At 40.4% G+C, this 20,829-nt stretch overlaps 1 protein-coding gene across 1 annotated transcript in view; it reads left to right on the forward strand.

The window, feature by feature from the left end:
* Positions 1–20,829, forward strand: part of E(Pc) (Enhancer of Polycomb) — a 460,358-nt gene that overhangs the window by 108,873 nt on the left and 330,656 nt on the right. The window contains exon 2 of the mRNA XM_067148053.1: positions 9,907–10,045. Within this exon, the coding sequence (XP_067004154.1) occupies positions 9,907–10,045 (139 nt within the window). The remainder of the gene's footprint in view (positions 1–9,906; positions 10,046–20,829) is intronic.

A 20,829-nucleotide genomic window follows, 5' to 3' on the forward strand; every position in this document is an offset into this window, starting at 1 on the left:
TACTTGACACCGTCTACTCTGGTCAGTCCAAGTGACCAATGAAGCATCCAGTGTTTGTTTGGGTTTGACTGTCACTGTCTAACATTTGGAGCCATACAGAGCAACTGGTCAAACAGCATTCTTGTAGAGTTGGGACTTAAAGCGATTGGACATCTGTCGATCACAGAGAACTCCAGTAGTCTTTTGACACTTCATCTAGGCCATATTGACTCGAGTAGGGATGTCTGGCAGTGTGTGATCTAAGGAACCAAGGTACTGGTACTTCAACTGGGCTACTTTGTTGATATCTTGGCTATCTATCTGGATGGTTTCATTGGTCTAGTTCATTCAAGGGCCTTTACAGTGTGTAGATTTATTCACTTTATGTCATCATGTAGTGTATCAGCCCATGGATGCTTTATGTCATCATGTAGTGTATCAGCCCATGGATGCTTAGGTCGTCTTTTGGGTTTCGTTCCAGTGACTTCCAGCGTGTGTCTCTGGAGGGTGGGGCGTAGAATATATCAATCCGCATTGTCCCCTGTCTGTTATAAGAGACGGAGGGAAAGGGGGCCTCTGGGGCTATCAAATTGGGAGTGTAAAGTAGCTGCTACAGAGCCTTTAGCTGAGTCTGGTATTGCTTCCATTTGTGCCAGGAACCTCACTTTCTTCTCTCTTATCTGACCTGCCTTGCTAAACTCTCGTTCTCTAACCCCGCTGGTATTAGGTTTGTGAGATGGAAAGAGTCTTTCAGTTTTTGACTTACTATGTTACCCTACTCTTTCCCTTGTTTATTTTGTCTATGATTGGAGCGATGCCCAGGCTTTTCTGTGTTCGGACTGTCACTGTCCAATGCTCTGAGCCATATAGAACAACTGGTCGAACAATATTCTTGGATACTTGGGACTTAAAGCAGTTGAACATCTGTCGATCACAGACAACTCCAGTAGTCTTTCAACACTTCATCAAAGCCACATTGACTCAAGCATGGATGTCAGGGAGTGTGTGATCTAAGGAACCAAGGTACTTAAATTAAACTACTTTGTTGATATTGTAGGGGCTGCCTGGCCGAGGCAGTAAAGGCGTGCTCAGTTCGCCCGGAAGGACGTGGGTTCCAATCGCCGTCAGGAAGTCGTAAAATTTAAGAAACAATATTTCCACTTCCGGAGGTTCACTCAGCCTACACCAAAAATGAATACCAGGTTAATTCCTGGGGGCAAAGACGGCCGGACGTAGAGCTAACCACTCTACCCCATCACGTGCCGAGGTTAACAGTGGTGGAAGCCTTTACCTTCCACTCCTCCAAGGGCCTTCATGGTCTGTACAGAGGTGATTTTGCTTCTTGGCCATCTATCTGGATGGTCCTATCAGTCTGTAGTCCATACACCATGTACTCTTTTTTTAAATTTTAATGATCAGCATAGTCCATTTTTTCCTATAAGCCTGTTCCACTTTTGAAGCTGCTTTTGATTATGATGATGATCTTCTGCCACCAACCAGATGGATTGATGTGGCAATTGGAGATATGAAGTTACTGCTTCCATACATAAGATAAATAAAAATGGCAACAGGGGTGATTCTTGGTGTACACCAGCTGGTTTTGGGAACAGGCTTGACATTCCAGTTGGGAGGTGGATAATATTGGTGGAGTTTTGATAGAGCAGCTGTATCCAGTAGACATTCTTTTTGGAATGCCATGTGACTAAGGTTCGGAAAGGCAGTGTGAATTGGCTTGTTATTCTTTTTTCCTGTGCCTCTCCATGAGCAACTGAGCCATGTTGATTGGTATCATTCATTCCACAATGCTCCATAGGCGCTTGTCTATCATTCATTCAAAGAGTTTCATAGCATGGCATAGTGGGTGAATTGATCGATAGTGCAGTAATTGATGTCTCCCTTGTCTTTCCAGATAGGAACAATGGTGCTATTTGACCAAGCTTATGATAGTTCTTCTTCTGTGATGAATTGGTTGAAGATATCTGCAATAAGCTCATTACCCTGTTGTCCATTTCCCATTCTTCAGCCAAGATATTATAATCCTTCACCAGAGATAGCATGCACAAGTAAATGACGATTGCAAACTGCCCATCATTACAGCCATTGGACTCGTATGCAAGTGCCTGGGCATTAGAAAAAAATCTTTTAAAAAAAAGGCATGCATGGTGATTATCAAGTAAATGATGGCTGAGGCACAGAGGGAGACCCAGTGAAAATTAAATTACTTGTAATAATTTTTGTTCTTCATCAATGTCATGCTCATCAGGTCTGTCGGCATATTGACAGGGTCTGCTATGTGGCTCCGATGTCTCTGTTTCATTTGGGGGCCTTTACAGAGTGCAGATTTGCTCACTTCACAATATGTGTCACTGGATGATGGGGCACAGAATATATCCATCCACATTGTCCCCTGTCTGTTACAGGATATGAAGGGAAGAGGGGCCGCTGGGGCTATCAACTTGGGAGTGTAAAGTAGCTGCCACAGAGCCCCTAGCTGAGTCTGGCATTGCTTCCTATTGTGCCAGGATCCTCACTTTTTCTTTCTTATCTGACCTGACTTGTTCAACTCTTGTTCTCTTCTAACCCTGATGGTATTTGTTTTGTGAGATGGAGGGAGTCTTTCATTTTCAGACCCAGTGTTACCTACTCTTTCTCTTGTTTATACACTTTCTACCAAAAAGTAATTGGGCACCTGTGCACAATGTTTATTCAGTGGTTGTCACCGCATTAGAACCTCGTATTGCCACCTCTTATCGTTGTTAACAGCAGCCATCCTCTCCAGCATGTTCTCGACTATTGTGTACTGGACATCCACTGGGACTCGTCACCATTCTGAGAGTTGAACAATGGATTTTGGCTCCTTACAAGACCTCACCTGACAGTCCAATTCATCCCAAAGATGTTCTGTTGGATTTAGGTTGGGACTCTGAGCAGGCCATTCCAGTTGACGAACATTGTTGTCAGCGTACCACTGCATATTAGCCACCAAAACATGGCATCTAGCATTGTCATTGCAATAGCATTGATTCCATTCCATAAAAATGACACCACAGTGTTGCGAGCATTTAATTAGTCAGAATGTTACAATATGCCTCTGTGTTCATGCTTCTATGAACGGACAAACAGCAGCGGTCCCATGCTGAAGTACGAGAAACAGTTCCACATCTTTATTCCACCATCAGCAAATTTCCTGATTGGCACTATACTCCCTGGCAGAAGCCATTACCCTGGTAGACGCCACCTTCATGCATGTTCATCGGACCGAAATAATGTGAATCTTGGTTCTTTACTCTGCAGAACCAATTTCCACTACTGCATGTCCAGTTGCATTGGTCCAAACACCACCTGAGTTGCCGAGCTTTATTGTCTTTCCTGATGTTGGGCTTATGTGCCACTGCCCTTCCGGAATATCTGAGTTGGTGGGCGTCTGTGTGCAATTCCAATGGAAACAGATACTCCTGTTGCTGCATGAAACTCCTGTTGATAGTTACCATCGGTTATGTCCTGATTTTGACAATTTCAGGTTTCTACAAGTTCTGTCAGTAATAATTTTAGGTTGTTCAGGTCATGCACCATTGGTACAATGCCCATCGACCTTGCACTTATCCAGGATGAATGCTACTGTTGATTTGGGCCTGTTTAACTTCAGTGCAATTGCCCTTCTAGACTGCCAATGACCGGGTGGGTTGACTTTGCAGTTAGGGGCACGCAGCTGTGAACTTGCATCCGGGAGATAGTGGGTTCAAACCTCACTGTCGGCAGCCCTGAAAAAGGTTTTCCGTTTTCACACCAGGCAAATGCTGGGGCTGTACCTTAATTAAGGCCACAGCCGCTTTCTTCCCACTCCTAGGCCTTTCCTATCCCATCATTGGCATAAGACCTATCTGTGTTGGTGCGACGTTAAGCCAGTTGTAAAAAAAACCAAGAAAAAAGAAAAAAAAACAGACTGTCCATGAGGTGGCAGCCCACAATCATGCCCTTATTTATAACTTTGTACCTTGTGCCATTTCCTTTTCAGCTGGTTCTCGTGTGTTCTGAAGGATATGAGAGCCAAACAAGTCAGCTGACGTACTAAATTACCAACCGTCATGGGTGCCCAATTACATTTTAGTAGATAGTGTGTTTTCATTTGAAGGGTAGGATATTTTCTCTTCTGATTAGAGTTTAAAAAGGATGGTTATCTAATTGTACCTTAAAACAGTATTTACCACCACCACTTCTAATGTGTAACCCAGCTTTGCAATTATATTTGATCCTGCTTGCAGCAAATATCAAAAACATTGTAGTTGATTTTAGCTGTTCTTTCAATCAAAGATGCTTATCATTGTTCAACTCTTCATCCAAGGCAGCGCTATTCCTTGCATTAAATTCTTTAGTAAGTTAACAATCGTCAGCAATTGTTGACTATAGATATTTAAACATTTTTTTAACTTTAATTTTTTCGATTTTGCGATATCATCATCATCATTTCCTATTATCCAGCTGTAGCCAGGTAGGGGCAAATATGGTTCCTCCCCACTTTCTTCGGTCTTTCCATCCCTCCTCCTCCAACACTTTGTCCCAGTCCAGGTTTCTTTCTCTAATACTGCGTTGGATTGTCTTCTTCCATCTCAGTCATGGTTGCGCGCGGCCTCTCATTCCTTGCATTTGCATTTCCATCACCTTTTTCTGGCATTCATCACTCATTCGCTTTATGTGCCCAAACCATCTTAATAGACTCTTCTCTATTCTATTATTCATTTTTTCCACTTTAATTTCTTCCTGGATTTTCTCATTCCTTCTTTTGTCTCTTCTACTCTTCTGTATCGTACTCTTCAAGAACTTCATATTGGCTGCCCGTATTCGACTCATCTTTTTTTGCCACTGTCCAAGTTTCTGCTCTGTAAGTTGTTTTGGGTACGTAATACATCTTGTACATAGTTTCTTTTGCTTCCATTGGCACATCTTTGTCCCATAACATGTTTCTTACACTGTGATAGAAACAGTTTCCAGCTTGAATCCTCTTACTAATTTCGGCATCCCATCGAGCATTCTCCATTAATTCACTCCCCAGGTATTTGAACGTTTCCACTACTTCCAGGGGCTTGTCTGCAACCAGTGTGGTTTCAGACCACAGAGGGGCTGTCAGGATCAGATTTCCAGTATGTGCCAGGTAATTGAAAATGTTAGGAGAGGAATAGACAGTTGTGTTTATGTTTCATAGATCTAGAGAAAGCATCTGACAGGGTACCGAGAGAAAAGATGTTCACCATACTGGGGGACTATTGAATTAAGAGTAGCTTATTAAAATAAATCGAAGGTGTTCCGAGGTATCTGTGGAACAGCAGAGGTGAAAGAAGGTGCGGGGGTGAACAGGTCTCAGGCTACGAAATTAAAGTTAATTAAAATTTTAACAAGGTTATATTTTCTTTGCAAAATCAAGAAATAACAAGAATGGCAGGTACAGAGTAGCAAAGCCACTATTCGAGAATGTACAACTACAGAGTTACAGGATTTGGGCTCCGAGAGCCAGACACACAATTCTTGAGCAATTAGCCCAACTTTACGATATACAGAATTCAACAAAGGGGCAGAAGACCCCAATCATGCCCAGGAGCACTTGCTCCCAATTACACAGTAAAGCCTCCTCGAGGCACGCAGAACCAAATTTCAAAAAGTGCAAACCGCTCTCAACGTTCAAGCCTATCAAAGGCCACACCAGATTCCACCTTCAAGCTGTCCTCTAAGGACATAAACACAGGGGTAAAATACCCAACCTACTGAGGCCTATTAAGAGAGAAAAGGTTAATTACATGGCCTCTAAAATACCAATTTGAGAGGAGGCGATCTGCACTCCTAATACATTTGTTTAAAACCTACTTGGCACTAGGCCGTTAATGCAAGGGCTAATCCCATACTAAAGAGGTGACTTTTAGAAGGAAACAATTTACATTACGTTAAGGAAGAAACGGTTGTGAAAAATAAGTTCACCTCAATGCAATATGAGTGGGAGCTCGAGAGGGTTAAGCACTCTCTATCCCAATATGTAGCTTAAAAGAGAATAGATACTAAGTGACTTTACATTATTAAAGGAAAAAACCAAACCAAACCCCATGGCACTACAGCCCTTGAAGGGCCTTGGCCTACCAAGCGACCGCTGCTCAGCCCGGGGGCCTGCAGATTACGAGGTGTCGTGTGGTCAGCACGACGAATCCTCTCGGTCGTTATTCTTGGCTTTCTAGACCGGGGCCGCTATCTCACCGTCAGATAGCTCCTCAATTCTAATCACGTAGGCTGAGTGGACCTCGAACCAGCCCTCAGGTCCAGGTAAAAATCCCTGACCTGGCCGGGAATTGAACCCGGGGCCTCCGGGTGAGAGGCAGGCACGCTACCCCTACACCACGGGGCCGAAGTTACATGGAAAAGGCTTCGGACCTGCCCCGAGAGTTAAACTGCTGAGCTAGCAAGAAAAGAAGTTATTAAAAGGCCATTACCTTGTGGATGAACTGCTGCCCGAAGAAAGAGGCACTTCCCGCCCCCTGCTACGTACTTTACACACTGAAAGATGTTACTGAAGTGGCGCAGAGACCCGAAAATCAGCAGTTTATATACTCTCGCGGAAAGTTCGAGGCGTTTCAGGAATGAGAACACCCTCCCACAAAAACTTTATTGGCTAGGGTTAAACAACATATCCAATTTGAGGAAGATACACCTGATTGGTCATAAATTAATTAAAGAAATTCGGGATTGGCTAAATTCAAAACAAGGGGAAAGAAAGGGTTATACAGCCAACTTAAACAATAACAGAAAGAAATTTAACAAGGAACAAACTTTTGAAATAAAAATTTCTCCAAAAAACAGTTCTTTCACTTCGCACTAGGGTGCACCATTGTAGTTCTTCAGTAGTGTCCTCTAGAAGAGAATGTTCACACTTCTTACTACAGGCAAAACAAAAATACATCGAAAACGACCCAGTTCAGAAACTTCAAAATTTCCAAATTAACACCTTAGATAAAGTTCAGACTTCCTCCAGTAGGGGAGTTTCAACAGGCGCAAAGTTTGAATTAGTGGCGTGGAGGTGTACCGCCCGGTACAGAAGGCATTCATGTTGACAATTGGGCTGCGGTGAGAATTGATGATAGAATGAGTTCTTGGTTCAGGGTACTTACAAGGGTTAGGCGAGGCTGTAATCTTTCATCTTTTCTGTTCGTAGTTTACATGGATCATCTGCTGAAAGGTATAAAGTGGCAGGGAGGGATTCAGATAGGTGGAAATGTTAAAGAGAACAATAAAACTTTGATTTCCACCTATTCAATACTTTAAAAGCAATTATAAAATTAGGAACTCATCCTTATTTTATTGCTAAATTATTAAAAACATAGAACATGTTTCGTTCAATTATTGAACATCTTCAGCTATACACATTTTTAAAAAGGTTAAAATTGGTAACATTATTCTAATAATTTGCAAGTCCGACTCGTTGGCTGAATGGTCAGCGTACTGGCCTTCGGTTCAGAGGGTCCCGGGTTCGATTCCCGGCCGGGTCGGGGATTTTAATCGCTTCTGATTAATTCTTCTGACTCGGGGACTGGGTGTTTGTGTCCGTCCCAACACTCTCCTCTTCAAATTCAGACAACATACCACACTACAAACCACCACAGAAACACGCAATAGTTATTACATCCCTCCATATATAGGGTTGGCGTCAGGAAGGGCATCCGGCCGTAAAACAGGGCCAAATCCACATGTGCGAACCAGTTCGCACCCGCGACCCCACAGGTGTGGGAAAAAGCGGTAAGAAAAAAAAAAAAAATTCTAATAATTTGCAACTTATTGTTTAACTGCTAACAGACCTAATCATAATAACTATTAAAATTCTTTTGAATATAAAACATTATCTATTACGTCGTCTTATTAAATTAATATCACTATTTGTATTGTTTGAAAGTTTAAAAACTTTGTTCTAAATTTGAAATACAATGTCACAAGTTAGTTTAAAGTGCAACAAATTTATAAATAATAATCAACAGTGTGCTTCATTTGGTTAATTTACAGAAGAAAAAAATGTTAGTCACACCCAAACTCAACTGTTTTGAGAGTGCACTAAGATTTTATATTCATAAGGTACAAAGTGTGGTAAAGTTCACGCCAATGGTAGCAAAAAGATTTTAATGTGTATCCAACAAATAATTTTAGGATATTCAACAACTTCAACAGATTATGAATGTATTTATATCTGACTAACTGACTATCTGACTAACATAACAGAAGAATGTACCTGAGGCTACTTTCACCACACAAAACAAAAATCTTCACACTCCACTTCGTAGGCTTATTGTGAATAAACTATTTTACATTGAGCTGGCCTTTGAATGGAACCATCTGTTCATCAACGCTAAGATTTTCTTCCAGCTGAAGTTTCTGACACCTTTCCCTTAGAGCATTGTAGATTGGTCTGACGTCATATTGTCAGCAATAACAGGGATTCGAAACCTCTCTTCCCAATACATTTTTACCCTGGGATAACTCATGATAGCCATAAGAAGATGAATTCCAAGGAAAGTGTTCATTTCTTCTACTGTAGTTGGTTGAAAATTTGCAACATTGTTTTGAAATGCATACAAATTAGTACAATAAACCATAACATTTAAGAGCTCTGGATGGAAATATTGCTCAAAAAATATGCTGGGCGCTCGAATCTCTTTGGTACTTGAATATTCAATGTGAAAGTGGTGGTGTCTGAAACATTGCATCAGGAATCCATGTTATACCTTTTTCTCTGTGAGACATTGTGCTTCAAAATACTTCCTTTGGAATTCCTTAGCTGTCATGCACGTGCTCGAAAGCTGAGGCTCACTTTCATGTAACACTGCAACTGAAGCAATACTTGTCCCCATTTCCATTCTCATCTGCTCATGACAATGATTTTCACCCAAATCAGAGGTATATCCGTTATGTAAGACACATTCTTGGATGTTATTTTCTTCCAAGTTACTGAGTAGGGAACCCACCACGAGAAGATCGGGATTTTCCGTCAGGGAAATATCTGCGATTCCGTAAAAAAAGGAAAAAAAGAGGTAAAAATGCATTAGAAATTGATATCAATAAAGTTTAATTACAGTATGACGAACCTTAGTTATGCTGATTTATCTAATATCTTTATCTTACCTTCAGGTTCTTCGAAATGCGTAGCTCATCTCCTTCAACATCACATAAATTCTCAATATCAGATACATCTCCATTTTCAAGTAATTCGAGGTTTTCGTCTGCATTTAGCTTCCTTTTATCTGGCCTAATTGCAGGGTCATCCTTGTTCTCAGACCAGCAATACTCACGATCCATGCTTGCAGAGGGTAACAACTACAGTATACACATTACTTCGTGCGTAAACTGGTATTTTCTTTGTTGAAGTTATATGTAATAATGCCTACTGTCAGTCATGTTGTCCTAGATCTAGCACGATATTTTAAAAACATCTGCAGCTGACCATTATACTGATTCATAGTTTCTAACAATGTGTCTTGAAAATATAAAGCCTCCCCTCAAAAATTTCTCCTTTTCTATAGCTATTCTAAGTATATAAACACGTTTCAAAGAAAGATGGTTTTGTATAATCGATATACTTGATGCAACGGCATATTTGATTCATTGTTTCTGCATACATTTCGTACCTACAGAGGGCATAATATATAATCCATAGAGTTGTTGTTTAAGGAACAGTATACTGGTAGGGCAAGAGTCTATAGCTTTTCAAAGATGATTATGGTGAATGGAAATCAATCGTCCTATATCTAGGACATTATGACTGAAAGGTATATGCAGTTTGTGTTCATAACATATCTATGTAACTGATAGAGTTAGGATATTGAAATATCACTCATAATCTTGTGTCAGATTACTGAAAACTTTGTCAGTATTTTTTTGTAAGTGTAAGTATTGTGTGTTTTACAGGAACACCACCTCCAAAGAGCCATCTGCACAGGATTAATCATCCCTACGCCTGAAGTTACTGATCTGACCGACATGGAGGCATATGACAGGCTATACCCTGTCGATTACAAACTGCCTCGTCAGCTCATCCATATGCAACGTGAGTTTCAGAACTGTACTGTTTCTTTCTGAACTGAAGCTTATGTCTAAGCTATACCAATTTTGTATATGGTGCTCACAAAATACATCTTGCCACAATTCTAAAATTGGAGAATGGGATGAGGGTATATGCTTATTGTTGTTATTTTTGGCACTTGTCGATCAGGTGTTAAGCAGAAAATTTTTATTTTCTTGTTCAAAACTCTCAAAATAGGCCTAGGTGAAAATCTTATCACGTGGAAGGTAGGTGTAATATGAGATCACAATTTGGAAGAATTTCAGCACCAGTGACTTAAATTCTTATCTTCTTCCTCTTGGTTCATACAGCTACTTACAGGTAGACCTCATTATATACAATAGTCTCTACCAGGAAATGATTATGGGGCCAGAGCATGGGAAGGATCTCAGGTAGTGTGCGGTTACTTATTGGAGCAGGTACAGAGAAGGATATTTTCACAGGACGAATAATAGATGGTAAAATCTTTTTGACAATATTTATTGAAACTTTCATGTAAATCACCCTGCAGTTAAATTGTCAAAATTGAATTTTCAGTCAACCTTTTCAAAATGCAAAAATGAAATATCAGTGCTGTTATATTCTGAGACATCTACTCGATGTTAAAAATGTCCAAAATGAATACCAATTTTCTGAGATCATAAACACCCTACAGTTCATCTAGGATCTCTTATATGGATTTAAATTCCAAAATAACACTTTGTGCATAGTACTTCATTTAACCAAATTGTGTAAAAACCAAGTCCATCACTTGTGAGGCAAACCTACAGTTTTTCTAAGATTTTTAAACGTAATATTAACACACACTTCCCTTAATAATCTGATAGTTCAAATAAAAGTTTTCACTCACTTGCTGTTTACTCCTAGAGTTCGTCTAAATTGATTTTATAAGAAAAGAAAATAGTGCACTTGCTTTATGGCAAACCCTACAGTTCGTCTAACTGAAATGACTTCAGTTTATAAAAGATTTTAAAAAGAAATCTACAGTTCAAAAACAAGACATGAAGTCTTCTTGAATTATTAGGATTGTAGGATTAAAATTCACACGAAGCACTTTTCTTGTGATGAATGTAGCACTATCAATGTTTGAGTGCTTTGCTAAAAGTCAGTCAGTGTCTAAGTGGAATTACTCACTCACAAAATATACCGATATGAAAAACACTTATATCACCTGTAATCTGCTTATAAGGATTGATGAAGTACTGTCCTGCGGCTTGGTGACTGGAACTTTCTGCAGTGTGCAGCCAAGACTCGAACTCAGCACCAGCAGCGTGACACGTCCATTCAATGTAGACACCACGTTATTATCCCTCGTTGGAATCACGATTAATCCCTCGCTGGATACCACAAATGAAGAAACCACGTTTAATCCCACGCTGGAAATGACGTTCTACGCAGTGTAATATCACGATACTTCCGATGTTCTTTTTAAAGAGGAATGTTGAAACACGGAAAGTTCAATTGGCACAATATAATGGGTTGTAGAACTCTTAATTATCGTTAAGATTGGTATTTTACACTGACACAGGTGTTAATGCATAGTTCATATTCTCACTTTTTGTTTTATGATGTTAAATACGTGACTCAGAATATCACAGTCTATGCTATAGTATGATCCATAAGTCAAGTGAATGCAGTAATGACCTACAGTCGTTTTCAAAAATGGAAAAAACAGTCTTTCACTCACAGTTTATAGAATAGGAATCGAACATTGTCACAGTTCATAATGGTCACTGATTACGTCTTAGGTTCAATTGTAGAATAATCATCACAGTCCATGAAACAATCGAGAAAATGTCGTTAATATCACTCCTATAACAGTCTCTGGAATAATAATGTCCATAGATTAAGAAGTTTTTATGGCTGACTTTGCATGACACGAGTTCATATCACCTAATATTGCCATAAAAAGTCCTTAAAATTCAGTTCGTTTCTCAAGGTAATAATCGAAATTTCAAGAAAATACATGAAAAATAGTCACATTTAGTCCTGTTATTTGTTGAATATTTAGTGGAATAGTATTTCACACAGTTTCACACTAGTACATGAGAAATGCGTTTCAGAATCAATTAAATTGTCATGAATTGGAAGTTCAGTTTATCACACACAATGTCCTAGTATGCTGTTATTGTCAATGACAAAGTTCAAAATTACGAGAGATTGACAAAGTCCACAATACCATCAACTGCTAAATTAATCACTTGAAATCCCAATTATACTTCAGTGCACAGTCTCTATCGTAAATTCACTTAGTTAAGATGTTCGCAAATCTTATACAGTGACGATTTAGTCGGAGAAAATTTTATAACAATCACACGCCTCGACACGGCTGAAACTTCACTTGTGATTTCCTTGCACACTTTCAAAGTTCTAGAGTGTAACTTTTATGTCTCTCGCGAAGCGCGACGGAGCATACTGACGTCTTGTCATGATCGTAGAATTTAAGATACACTGACTATACCCTCGGTTCGTCGACCTATTTATATCTGGCTGGGAGCTGCACTCTGAGTCAGGTGACAGAGGGGTGATAATACTTCCCAAATTTCAACTCGTTATATCTTTGAAACCACTGGACAGATTGATCTCAAATTTGCAGGGTTGTACTTTTAAAATGTGAGCTACAATTTGGTGTTAGTCTCATATTTATTGGTTAAGTCGTTGAGAAATTAAAAAAATAGTTTCGAGATATTTCTGCGGGGAGGTAAGCTACAAGCAGTTCTGACATCACTCGACCTTGCCCCTCTCATGCTGTCTTCTTCACGCAGTTCAGTAGGGACGAGAACATTCTCTCGCACAGCTGTTTGTACGTCGTAACTTAGCCGTTCGCTCATGAATAAAGATTTTATAACTCATATGTGCCAGGGCCTATGCCTTCCTGGTACATTACGTTCCGCAGAATTGCCGAGCATACCAAATTCACGTAAATCGAGTCATTTTATATGTAAAACATAAATATATAAAATTTAAAATTTTAATGTATTGAATAGGTGATTTTATATAAACTATTTAGCATCCTACATATAGTGTTAGGTTTCCATTTACTCACATACGAATTTTAAAATAGCAGGGATTATTAGTATTTCTTTTACAAAAAATAACCATTATCATGTTTCTGAAATGCATTTTACACTAAAAAATGTAACACTGAAACACACAATAATAATTAAATTTTGCATACAAGCTTTTGGCTTTAGCTTGAATAGCAGCTCAATAGACAGGCATGTGTTGTTGGTTGCGATGCCCAATCCAATCCATTCTTTCCATTGCTTCTGAGTGAGATTTGGTCACTCTAGTCACACTTAAGTTAGTAAAAGATTGAGCAGTTTTTTGAACTGATTCCGCATTGTCATGAATAGTTCTCACAGTGGATTCATTAAGTGCCAAAGCATGCAGATTGTCAACAATACGCTCACCTTTTTCATAGTGATCCAAAACTTCTTTGTTTCTAACGAATATAACTTCAACAGGCACACTTTCTTTCCTTTTATCCAGCGTTTTAAATATACCTGTCAAGTGCAACTTCACAGCTATACTGTCCGGAACTGATGATTCACGTCTTGACGAACACGACAGAAGATCCGCGTAGAGATGCGCTTGCCCCATTTAACCTTGGCGCGCAATGTAGTGTAGGTTACAGAGTTCGAAACACATGTCTCTACCAGCCTTAAGGCATTATGGCTTCCATGTATTCTTAACAGATGGCAGCACTAGACTTAAAACCAAAATTACCAAGCTCGATAGCTGCAGTCACTTAAGTGTGGCCAGTATCCGCTATTCGGAAGATAGTGGTTTCAAGCCCCACTGTTGGCAGCCCTGAAGATGGTTTTCCGTGGTTTCCCATTTCCACACCAGGCAAATGCTGGTGTTGTACCTTAAATAAGGCCATGGCCACTTCCTTCCCACTTCTAACACTTTCCTATCCCATCATCGCCATAAGATCTGTCTGTGTCGGTGCGACGTAAAGCAGCTTGAAAAAAAAAATGTGTATATGTGAAATCGCGGATAACGAATCTGCGTATAACAGGGTTTACCTGTACCTGTATTGAATCTTCATTGATGTGGATCATTTAAATGCTGCACTACCCAGCGGATGGTCAATTGACAGCTGCTATAAAATGTGATGGTCTCTTTAAAAATTCACTGTCACTACAGTATAACTTCCATTATTTTCGAATGTTTTCGTCAGAGACTCAAAAGAATGCATTATCCAAGTATTAATTTTGTATGGCAGAATGATAGTGATGTTTTTGGTTGTAAGGGTAGTTTCAGGATGTAGTGAAAACTAGCTTTTATTTATTTATTCATTCGTTCATTCATTCAGAAACTTAATGCAAAAAAGTTGGAGAAAATTGTTCATAGGTTCGTTTAGAGTAACAGGTATTTTATCCATCACTCAATCAACCAGAAGGTTCTGTTGACCAAAAAATTGATCAAGTGCTTCCTTCCAGTTAACCATCCCAAAGTGGCAGCAAGAGTTTGAAAATCCTGTGCAATTCTACAAGTGCCTGCCAGATGGTGTAGTGTGACTAGATTAACTTTTGCTTCCACTGTTAAACGTTTTTGCTTTGTGTGTTTTGTGTTGTTTCATCATCCAAACAATAGTACTGTATAATGGAAATAGAAAGTAAAAGAAAGAATTGTCGTTATGTCATAGATTTAAACCTGGTGAAAACCGTACTTAATTACTGAATGAGTATGGCATTGGATCGTCTACTGTCTATGATGTACATAAGCATTGGTGAAATTCTATTTAACTATAGAATCAAATAAGCCCATTATTGGACATCATGTTCTGCAGAAGCCTAAGTTGGACCAACTTGATGTTGTTTTGTTTGAATGGTTAGTAAGCGGTTAGAGAGAATGCCTGTCTCTGGACCCATGATTATAGAAAACGCTAAAGAATTGCATGAGAAACTAGAGCGAACAGAAGATTGTGCCTTTTCAGGCGGTTAGTTAACCTGTTTCAAGACTGGATATAATATATGAAAATTAGATGTTACTGGCGAAAAGAAATCATCGGACCACAATGCAACGACAAAATATGTTCGCAAGTTGGAGGAAATAGTGACGGAGGACAATCTAACACCAGAACAGATATTTAACTTTTCATTCGCTAATGATATGATATATTTCTAAATTAATGATAAAACAGTCTTCTAATATCTGGAAAATTACTAAAACTGACAATCCCTCGCTCTTGAAGCACTGAATTAAAAACAGTGTTTACTGTATCACAAATCCTAGGTTAAAAGGATAATTAGTTTGTGATAAAGAAGTCTTCTATTTTGAGGTGTTTCCTTCCATCACTTGGTGTCTCCAGAGCTCCCTATGGAGCACAGAACTCCCAGACACTAAGTCTGCTGTACATGGTCTCAAAGACGGAATCACTCTCCCCTGCGATGCACTTCCCAAAGGTAGTCAGCGCTGGGTGGTGCAACAGGAAACAGCACAGCAAAGTTAATGACCAATGACTGCATAGTAGTTACCCTTTGATTTTATTTAAGCCAATAGAATTTAAATTTTTAATTTGACACTGCTTATTTTGTCTTTGGATACTTCTCGAAGCATGTATCTTGTGCAGTCCCAGAAAAATTGACACATGCAGTACAGTTTGTCCTACAAATTCCAGTGGTAATACCATTTTCAAATGATCCAAAATTTATTTGAAGTAGGTCAGATATATAAAAACTTGCAGCACGTGACAACATTAACTGATAATTGGTTTTTATACCGTATAGAACAACTGTTTAACTGTGTCTTGGAATATATAATGAGGGAATGGTACAAGAGTAACCCAAAAACATCCGAATTGGAAGGCCCAAAGACAACATAAGTTTAAATTACCTAGGTTTTGCCGATGACCGTGCTCTCTTGTCCAACAATATTCAGGAAACCAGACAACAAGTTATATCACTATAGGAAATAGCACAGAAAATTTGTCTTGGAATATCTTTTGAAAAGACAGTAACCATGTTTACTGACCCACCACTCATAAACAAAATTGCCATAGGAAACCAAGAAATCAAAATTGTAGATAAATTTAAATAACTGGGAGAAATCATAACATATAACCTCAATTATTATTCTTATTATTATTGTTACCGTGTTTTTGTGGTAGTTAGAGGTGAAAGAAGGTGCGGGTGTGAACGGGTCTCAAGCTACGAAATTATAGTGCATGTAAAATTAACAAGGTTATATTTTCTTTTCAAAATAACGAAATAACAATCATGGCAGATACAGAGTAGCAAGGCAATAAAAATACAATTACAATATTTACAGGATTTGGGCTTCGAGCCCCAGCCTCACAATTCTTGAGCAATTAGCCCAGTTTTACCCCAAACACAAGTTTCAACAGAGGGGCAGAAAACCCCATTCATGCCTAGGAGCACTTGCTCCAAATTACACAGTAAGGCCTCCTTGAGGCACGCAGAAAACAAAATTTTGGAGAAAAGAGCAACTTGCTCTCAAAATTCAGGCCTGTCAAAGGCCACACCTAATTCCACTTTCAAGCTGTCCTCTAAGGACATATACACAGGGGTAAAATACCCAACCTACTGAGGTCTATTAAATGAGAAGAAGGTTAATTACATGGCCTCTAAAATAACAATTTGAGAGGAGGCGATCTGCACTCCTAATGCATTTGTTTTAAAACCTAATCTGGCTCTAGGCCACTAATGCAAGGGCTAATCCCATACTACAGAGGTGACTTTAGAAAAGAACAATTTACTTTACATTAATGAAGAATCGGTTGTGAGAAATAAGTTCACCTCAAAACAAAATGAGTGGGAGCTCGAGAGGGTTAAGCACTCTCTATCCCAATATGTAGCCTTAAAAGATAATAGATGCTAAGAGTAGTTACATTTTAGGAAAAGGTTACATGGTAGAAACGCTTTGGACCTGCCCCGAGAGTTAAACTGCTGAGCTAGCAAGAAAAGAAGATATTAAAAGGCCATTACCTTGGTGTAGAACTGCTCCCCGAAGAAAGAGGCGCTTCCCGCCCCCTGCTATGTACCTTACACACTGAACGATGGTACTGAAGTGGCGCAGAGACCCTAAAATCAGCAGTTTATATACTCTCGCGGAAAGTTCGAGGCGTTTCAGGAAGGAAAACACCCGCCCACAATCATTTATTGGTGGATAACGAAAACCCCTACACAATATGAAGAAGAAACACATTATTGGTGGAAAATTAATTAAAGAAATTCGGGATTGGCTAGATACAAAACAAGGGGAAAGAGAGGGGTATACAGCCAACTTAAACAATAACAGAAAGAAATTTAACAAGAAACAAACTTTTGAAATAAAAATTTCTCCAAAAAAAACAGTTCTTTCACGTCGCACGAGGGTGCACCATTGTAGTTTTTCAGTAGTGTCCTCTAGAAGAGAAAGTTCACACTAATTACTACCGGTAAAACAAAAATACATCAAAAGTGGCACAGTTCAAAAACTTCAAACTTTCCACGTAGTGACATCTTCTGAGAAACTTGAAAATTAATACCGTCAATAAAGTTCAGACTTCCCCCAGCAGAGGAGTTTCAATTGGCGCACATTTTAAATTAGCGGCGTGGAGGTGTACCACCTGGTACAGACCTCCCCCCCCAAAAGTTCCTCCAGGGGTGACACATGCAATTTGTTTGGAAACAAGGTCCAAGTTTTGATGTTGATATGGAGATTAATTGCAGAAGTATTTATAAGATTTTCTTAATGTGGTTTGATTCAGTTTCAAAATTTTTGTTGTGACTGGTGAAGTAAAGTCTTTATGTTTGTAGAAGTTGAATTCAGAAGATAAACTTTAATACTTGAAAGTGAAGAAAAATTTTGCAAGGTCCACCAAATATTGCTGTTGAATTCCCAAGTGTAGTAATTGCTGATAGTAACTGTCCATGTAGTTGATGTTGATTAAGTTGGATGGCCAGACCGGCCGTTGCAGCTTGCGTCCAAAGGTGGCCGCTCGGACCCCACAAGTACCCTGAGATACCGCTCGCCCGCACTATGAGGGGAGCAGTGGTGTTGAAGCACGCCACGCCCGCGGTGAACATATACAGGCTGCGGTCAAGTAGCAGGTCGTGCGCCGCACATCAGCTTTGGCCGGGAGGAGGGTTCCGGCTCGCCGTACACTGGTCGACCTCGCTGGAAGAGAGGGGGCCCTTCCTCTATTCCAGTAGCGGTACAGCGCCGCGCGGCTGCGGGGGCACTGAAACATTAAAGCTAGGCGGCAGAATTTTGTTGGACCATCATCTTTTTTGAGGGCACAGGCTTTGTGGAGAGGTTGAGGGGCCAGCGGCGTGCAGATATCCATGGCATTAATTAAGCCACTGTGTAGAGGAGCAGGGGACGGGAGCGTGGTAATGGCCGTGGCAAGGACAGGATGGCAGTTCAGCTGATCGGGGGAGGTTTACAAAAATGCTGACATATAAAACAAAAGATTATAGAAGGGGCAGAAAGCCTTAAAGGTGAAACTTCTCAGAGAAAGAAAGAAAAAAAAAATATATAACCTTCCGATTTCTTTCAAGATAATATGAGGCAAGTTAGCACAGAAATTATACAGGTTTCACCTGCGACAAGTGAACCCTAAATATCCTCTCGGTGGCTGGATTGCTTAATAACAACGTAACCGGCGTAAGGAAATCGAGAATGACACACGGCCCATGGAATCTGGGGGCAAGCTTGCCCGCGGGAACAAAATTCTTGACCATTACTTGGTCACCTACCTTCAAATGGGTGGGTCTCCGTCCACGATCATACCTTTCCCTAACTTTTTCATGAGACACTTTAAGATTGGCTTTAGCCTTCTTCCAAAGATCTGTAATGTTGTCCGGATCTATTGTCTCAGGTAGAATGTCACTCAGGGACCAGAGGTTAGAGAGCGGCGTCTTGGGAACAAACTTGAACATCAAAGAGGCTGGAGTAAATTTATGTGATTCATGAACCGCCGAATTCAAAGCAAAAGCTAACCAATGCAGGGACGTGTCCCACCTGGAATGATCTTCATGATGATAGGCAATAAGCGCGGACCTGAGATTACGGTTAACCCGTTCAGCCAGAGATGGTTGAGGGTAATAAGCAGTAGTAGTTACATGAGAGATGGACAAGTCAAAACAGAATTTACGAAAAAGATTTGATGTGAACGCCTTAGCATTATCAGACACAATATACTGGCACGGACCAAAAGAGGCAAAAATAGAATTTAAGCAAGTAATGGTGGACTGAGCGGTAGCCAGCTTAGTCGGAAATAACCAGGAAAATCTTGTAAAACCATCTACGCATACAAAGATGAACTTGTTGGCATTTCCCTTTGACTGGGGGAAGTGTCCTACATAATCAATATACAGGCGTTCCATGGGGCGTGACGCTTGATGCGAAGACAGAAGGCCTACCTTGGTGGACATGGTGGGTTTACTGAGCAAACAAGATTTACAACCTTTTACTAGTTCACGGATTTCTCCGTCCATACCCTTCCAGATGAACCTTTCACGAATCTTTTCACGAGTTTTAAAGATTCCAAGATGCCCCCCTAATGGGGTCTCATGATAGTATTTGAAGATCATAGGCACAAGAACAGCTGGAACGACAACCTTCATCATCTTATCATGCCTCGAAGGGCAACATAGAACACCATTCCTCAGAACATAAGGGACAACATGTTCCCCAGAAGAAAGGGTTTCCATTATCGGAGCCAGCGTCGGATCTTCACGTTGGTATTTCTCGATATCCCTAAAGAGCATGGGAGCATCTGTTAAGATGGCATTAACATCAGATAGCATGGACTCGGGAGGAGATGAACTATCGACCGGTTCATGGTTCTCAACGTCGTTGGAAAACATACGGCTGAGTCCATCAGCAACAACATTTTCGGTACCTCTGATATGCCGGACATCGAATTGGAAGGCAGAAATACGGATGGCCCAACGGGCTATACGACCAGTACGACGCGGCCTACCTAAGACCCAGCTTAAGGCTTGATTATCTGTCTCCAGGTCGAATTTGACATGTTCCAGATAGAGACGGAACTTCTCTAAGGCAAATAAGACTGCCAACCCTTCGAGCTCATAGATAGAATACTTGGCTTCTTGAGCCGATAGAGTCCTAGATGCATAGGCGATGGGTTGCCTCCCTAGTTCAGTCTCTTGAAGAAGGACTGCAGCTACTGCTGACGACGACGCGTCGGTTTGGACGATGAATTTCTTCGAGAAATCAGGCATAGCAAGTACAGGGGCATTACAGAGAGCTAATTTAAGATCCTCAAAAGCGGCTTGTTGAGAAGGTCCCCACTCGAATTTGATGCCTTTCCTACGAAGAAGGTTTAAGGGCGCCGCTCTATTAGCGAAGTTAGGAATAAACTTCCTGAAGAAATTCACCATACCAGTGAACCTGGCGATACCTTTGATATCCTTAGGGGGTTTCAAATCACGGATGGCCTGTGTTCTAGAATGATCGACTGCCACACCATCAGGTGACACAATATGCCCTAGGAATGACATAGAGGGCTTAGCAAAGGCAACCTTGGACAACTTGACAGTTAACCCAGCCTTACGAAGGCGATTGAGAACTTCTCGCAGATGATCTAGATGTTCTTCAAAGGTCTCCGAAAATACGACGACATCATCCAAGTAGTGATACAAGTACTCAAATTTGATGTCGGAGAAGACCCTATCTAGCAGCCTAGTGAGTACAGCTGCTCCCGTGGGGAGCCCGAAAGGCACGCGGTTGTATTCGTATAAGTTCCAGTCCGTGGCAAACGCTGTAAGATGTTTAGACTCTTCGGCAAG

This window comes from Anabrus simplex, chromosome 5 (assembly GCF_040414725.1).
Source record: "Anabrus simplex isolate iqAnaSimp1 chromosome 5, ASM4041472v1, whole genome shotgun sequence".
NCBI classification, from domain to species: Eukaryota; Metazoa; Arthropoda; class Insecta; order Orthoptera; family Tettigoniidae; genus Anabrus; species Anabrus simplex.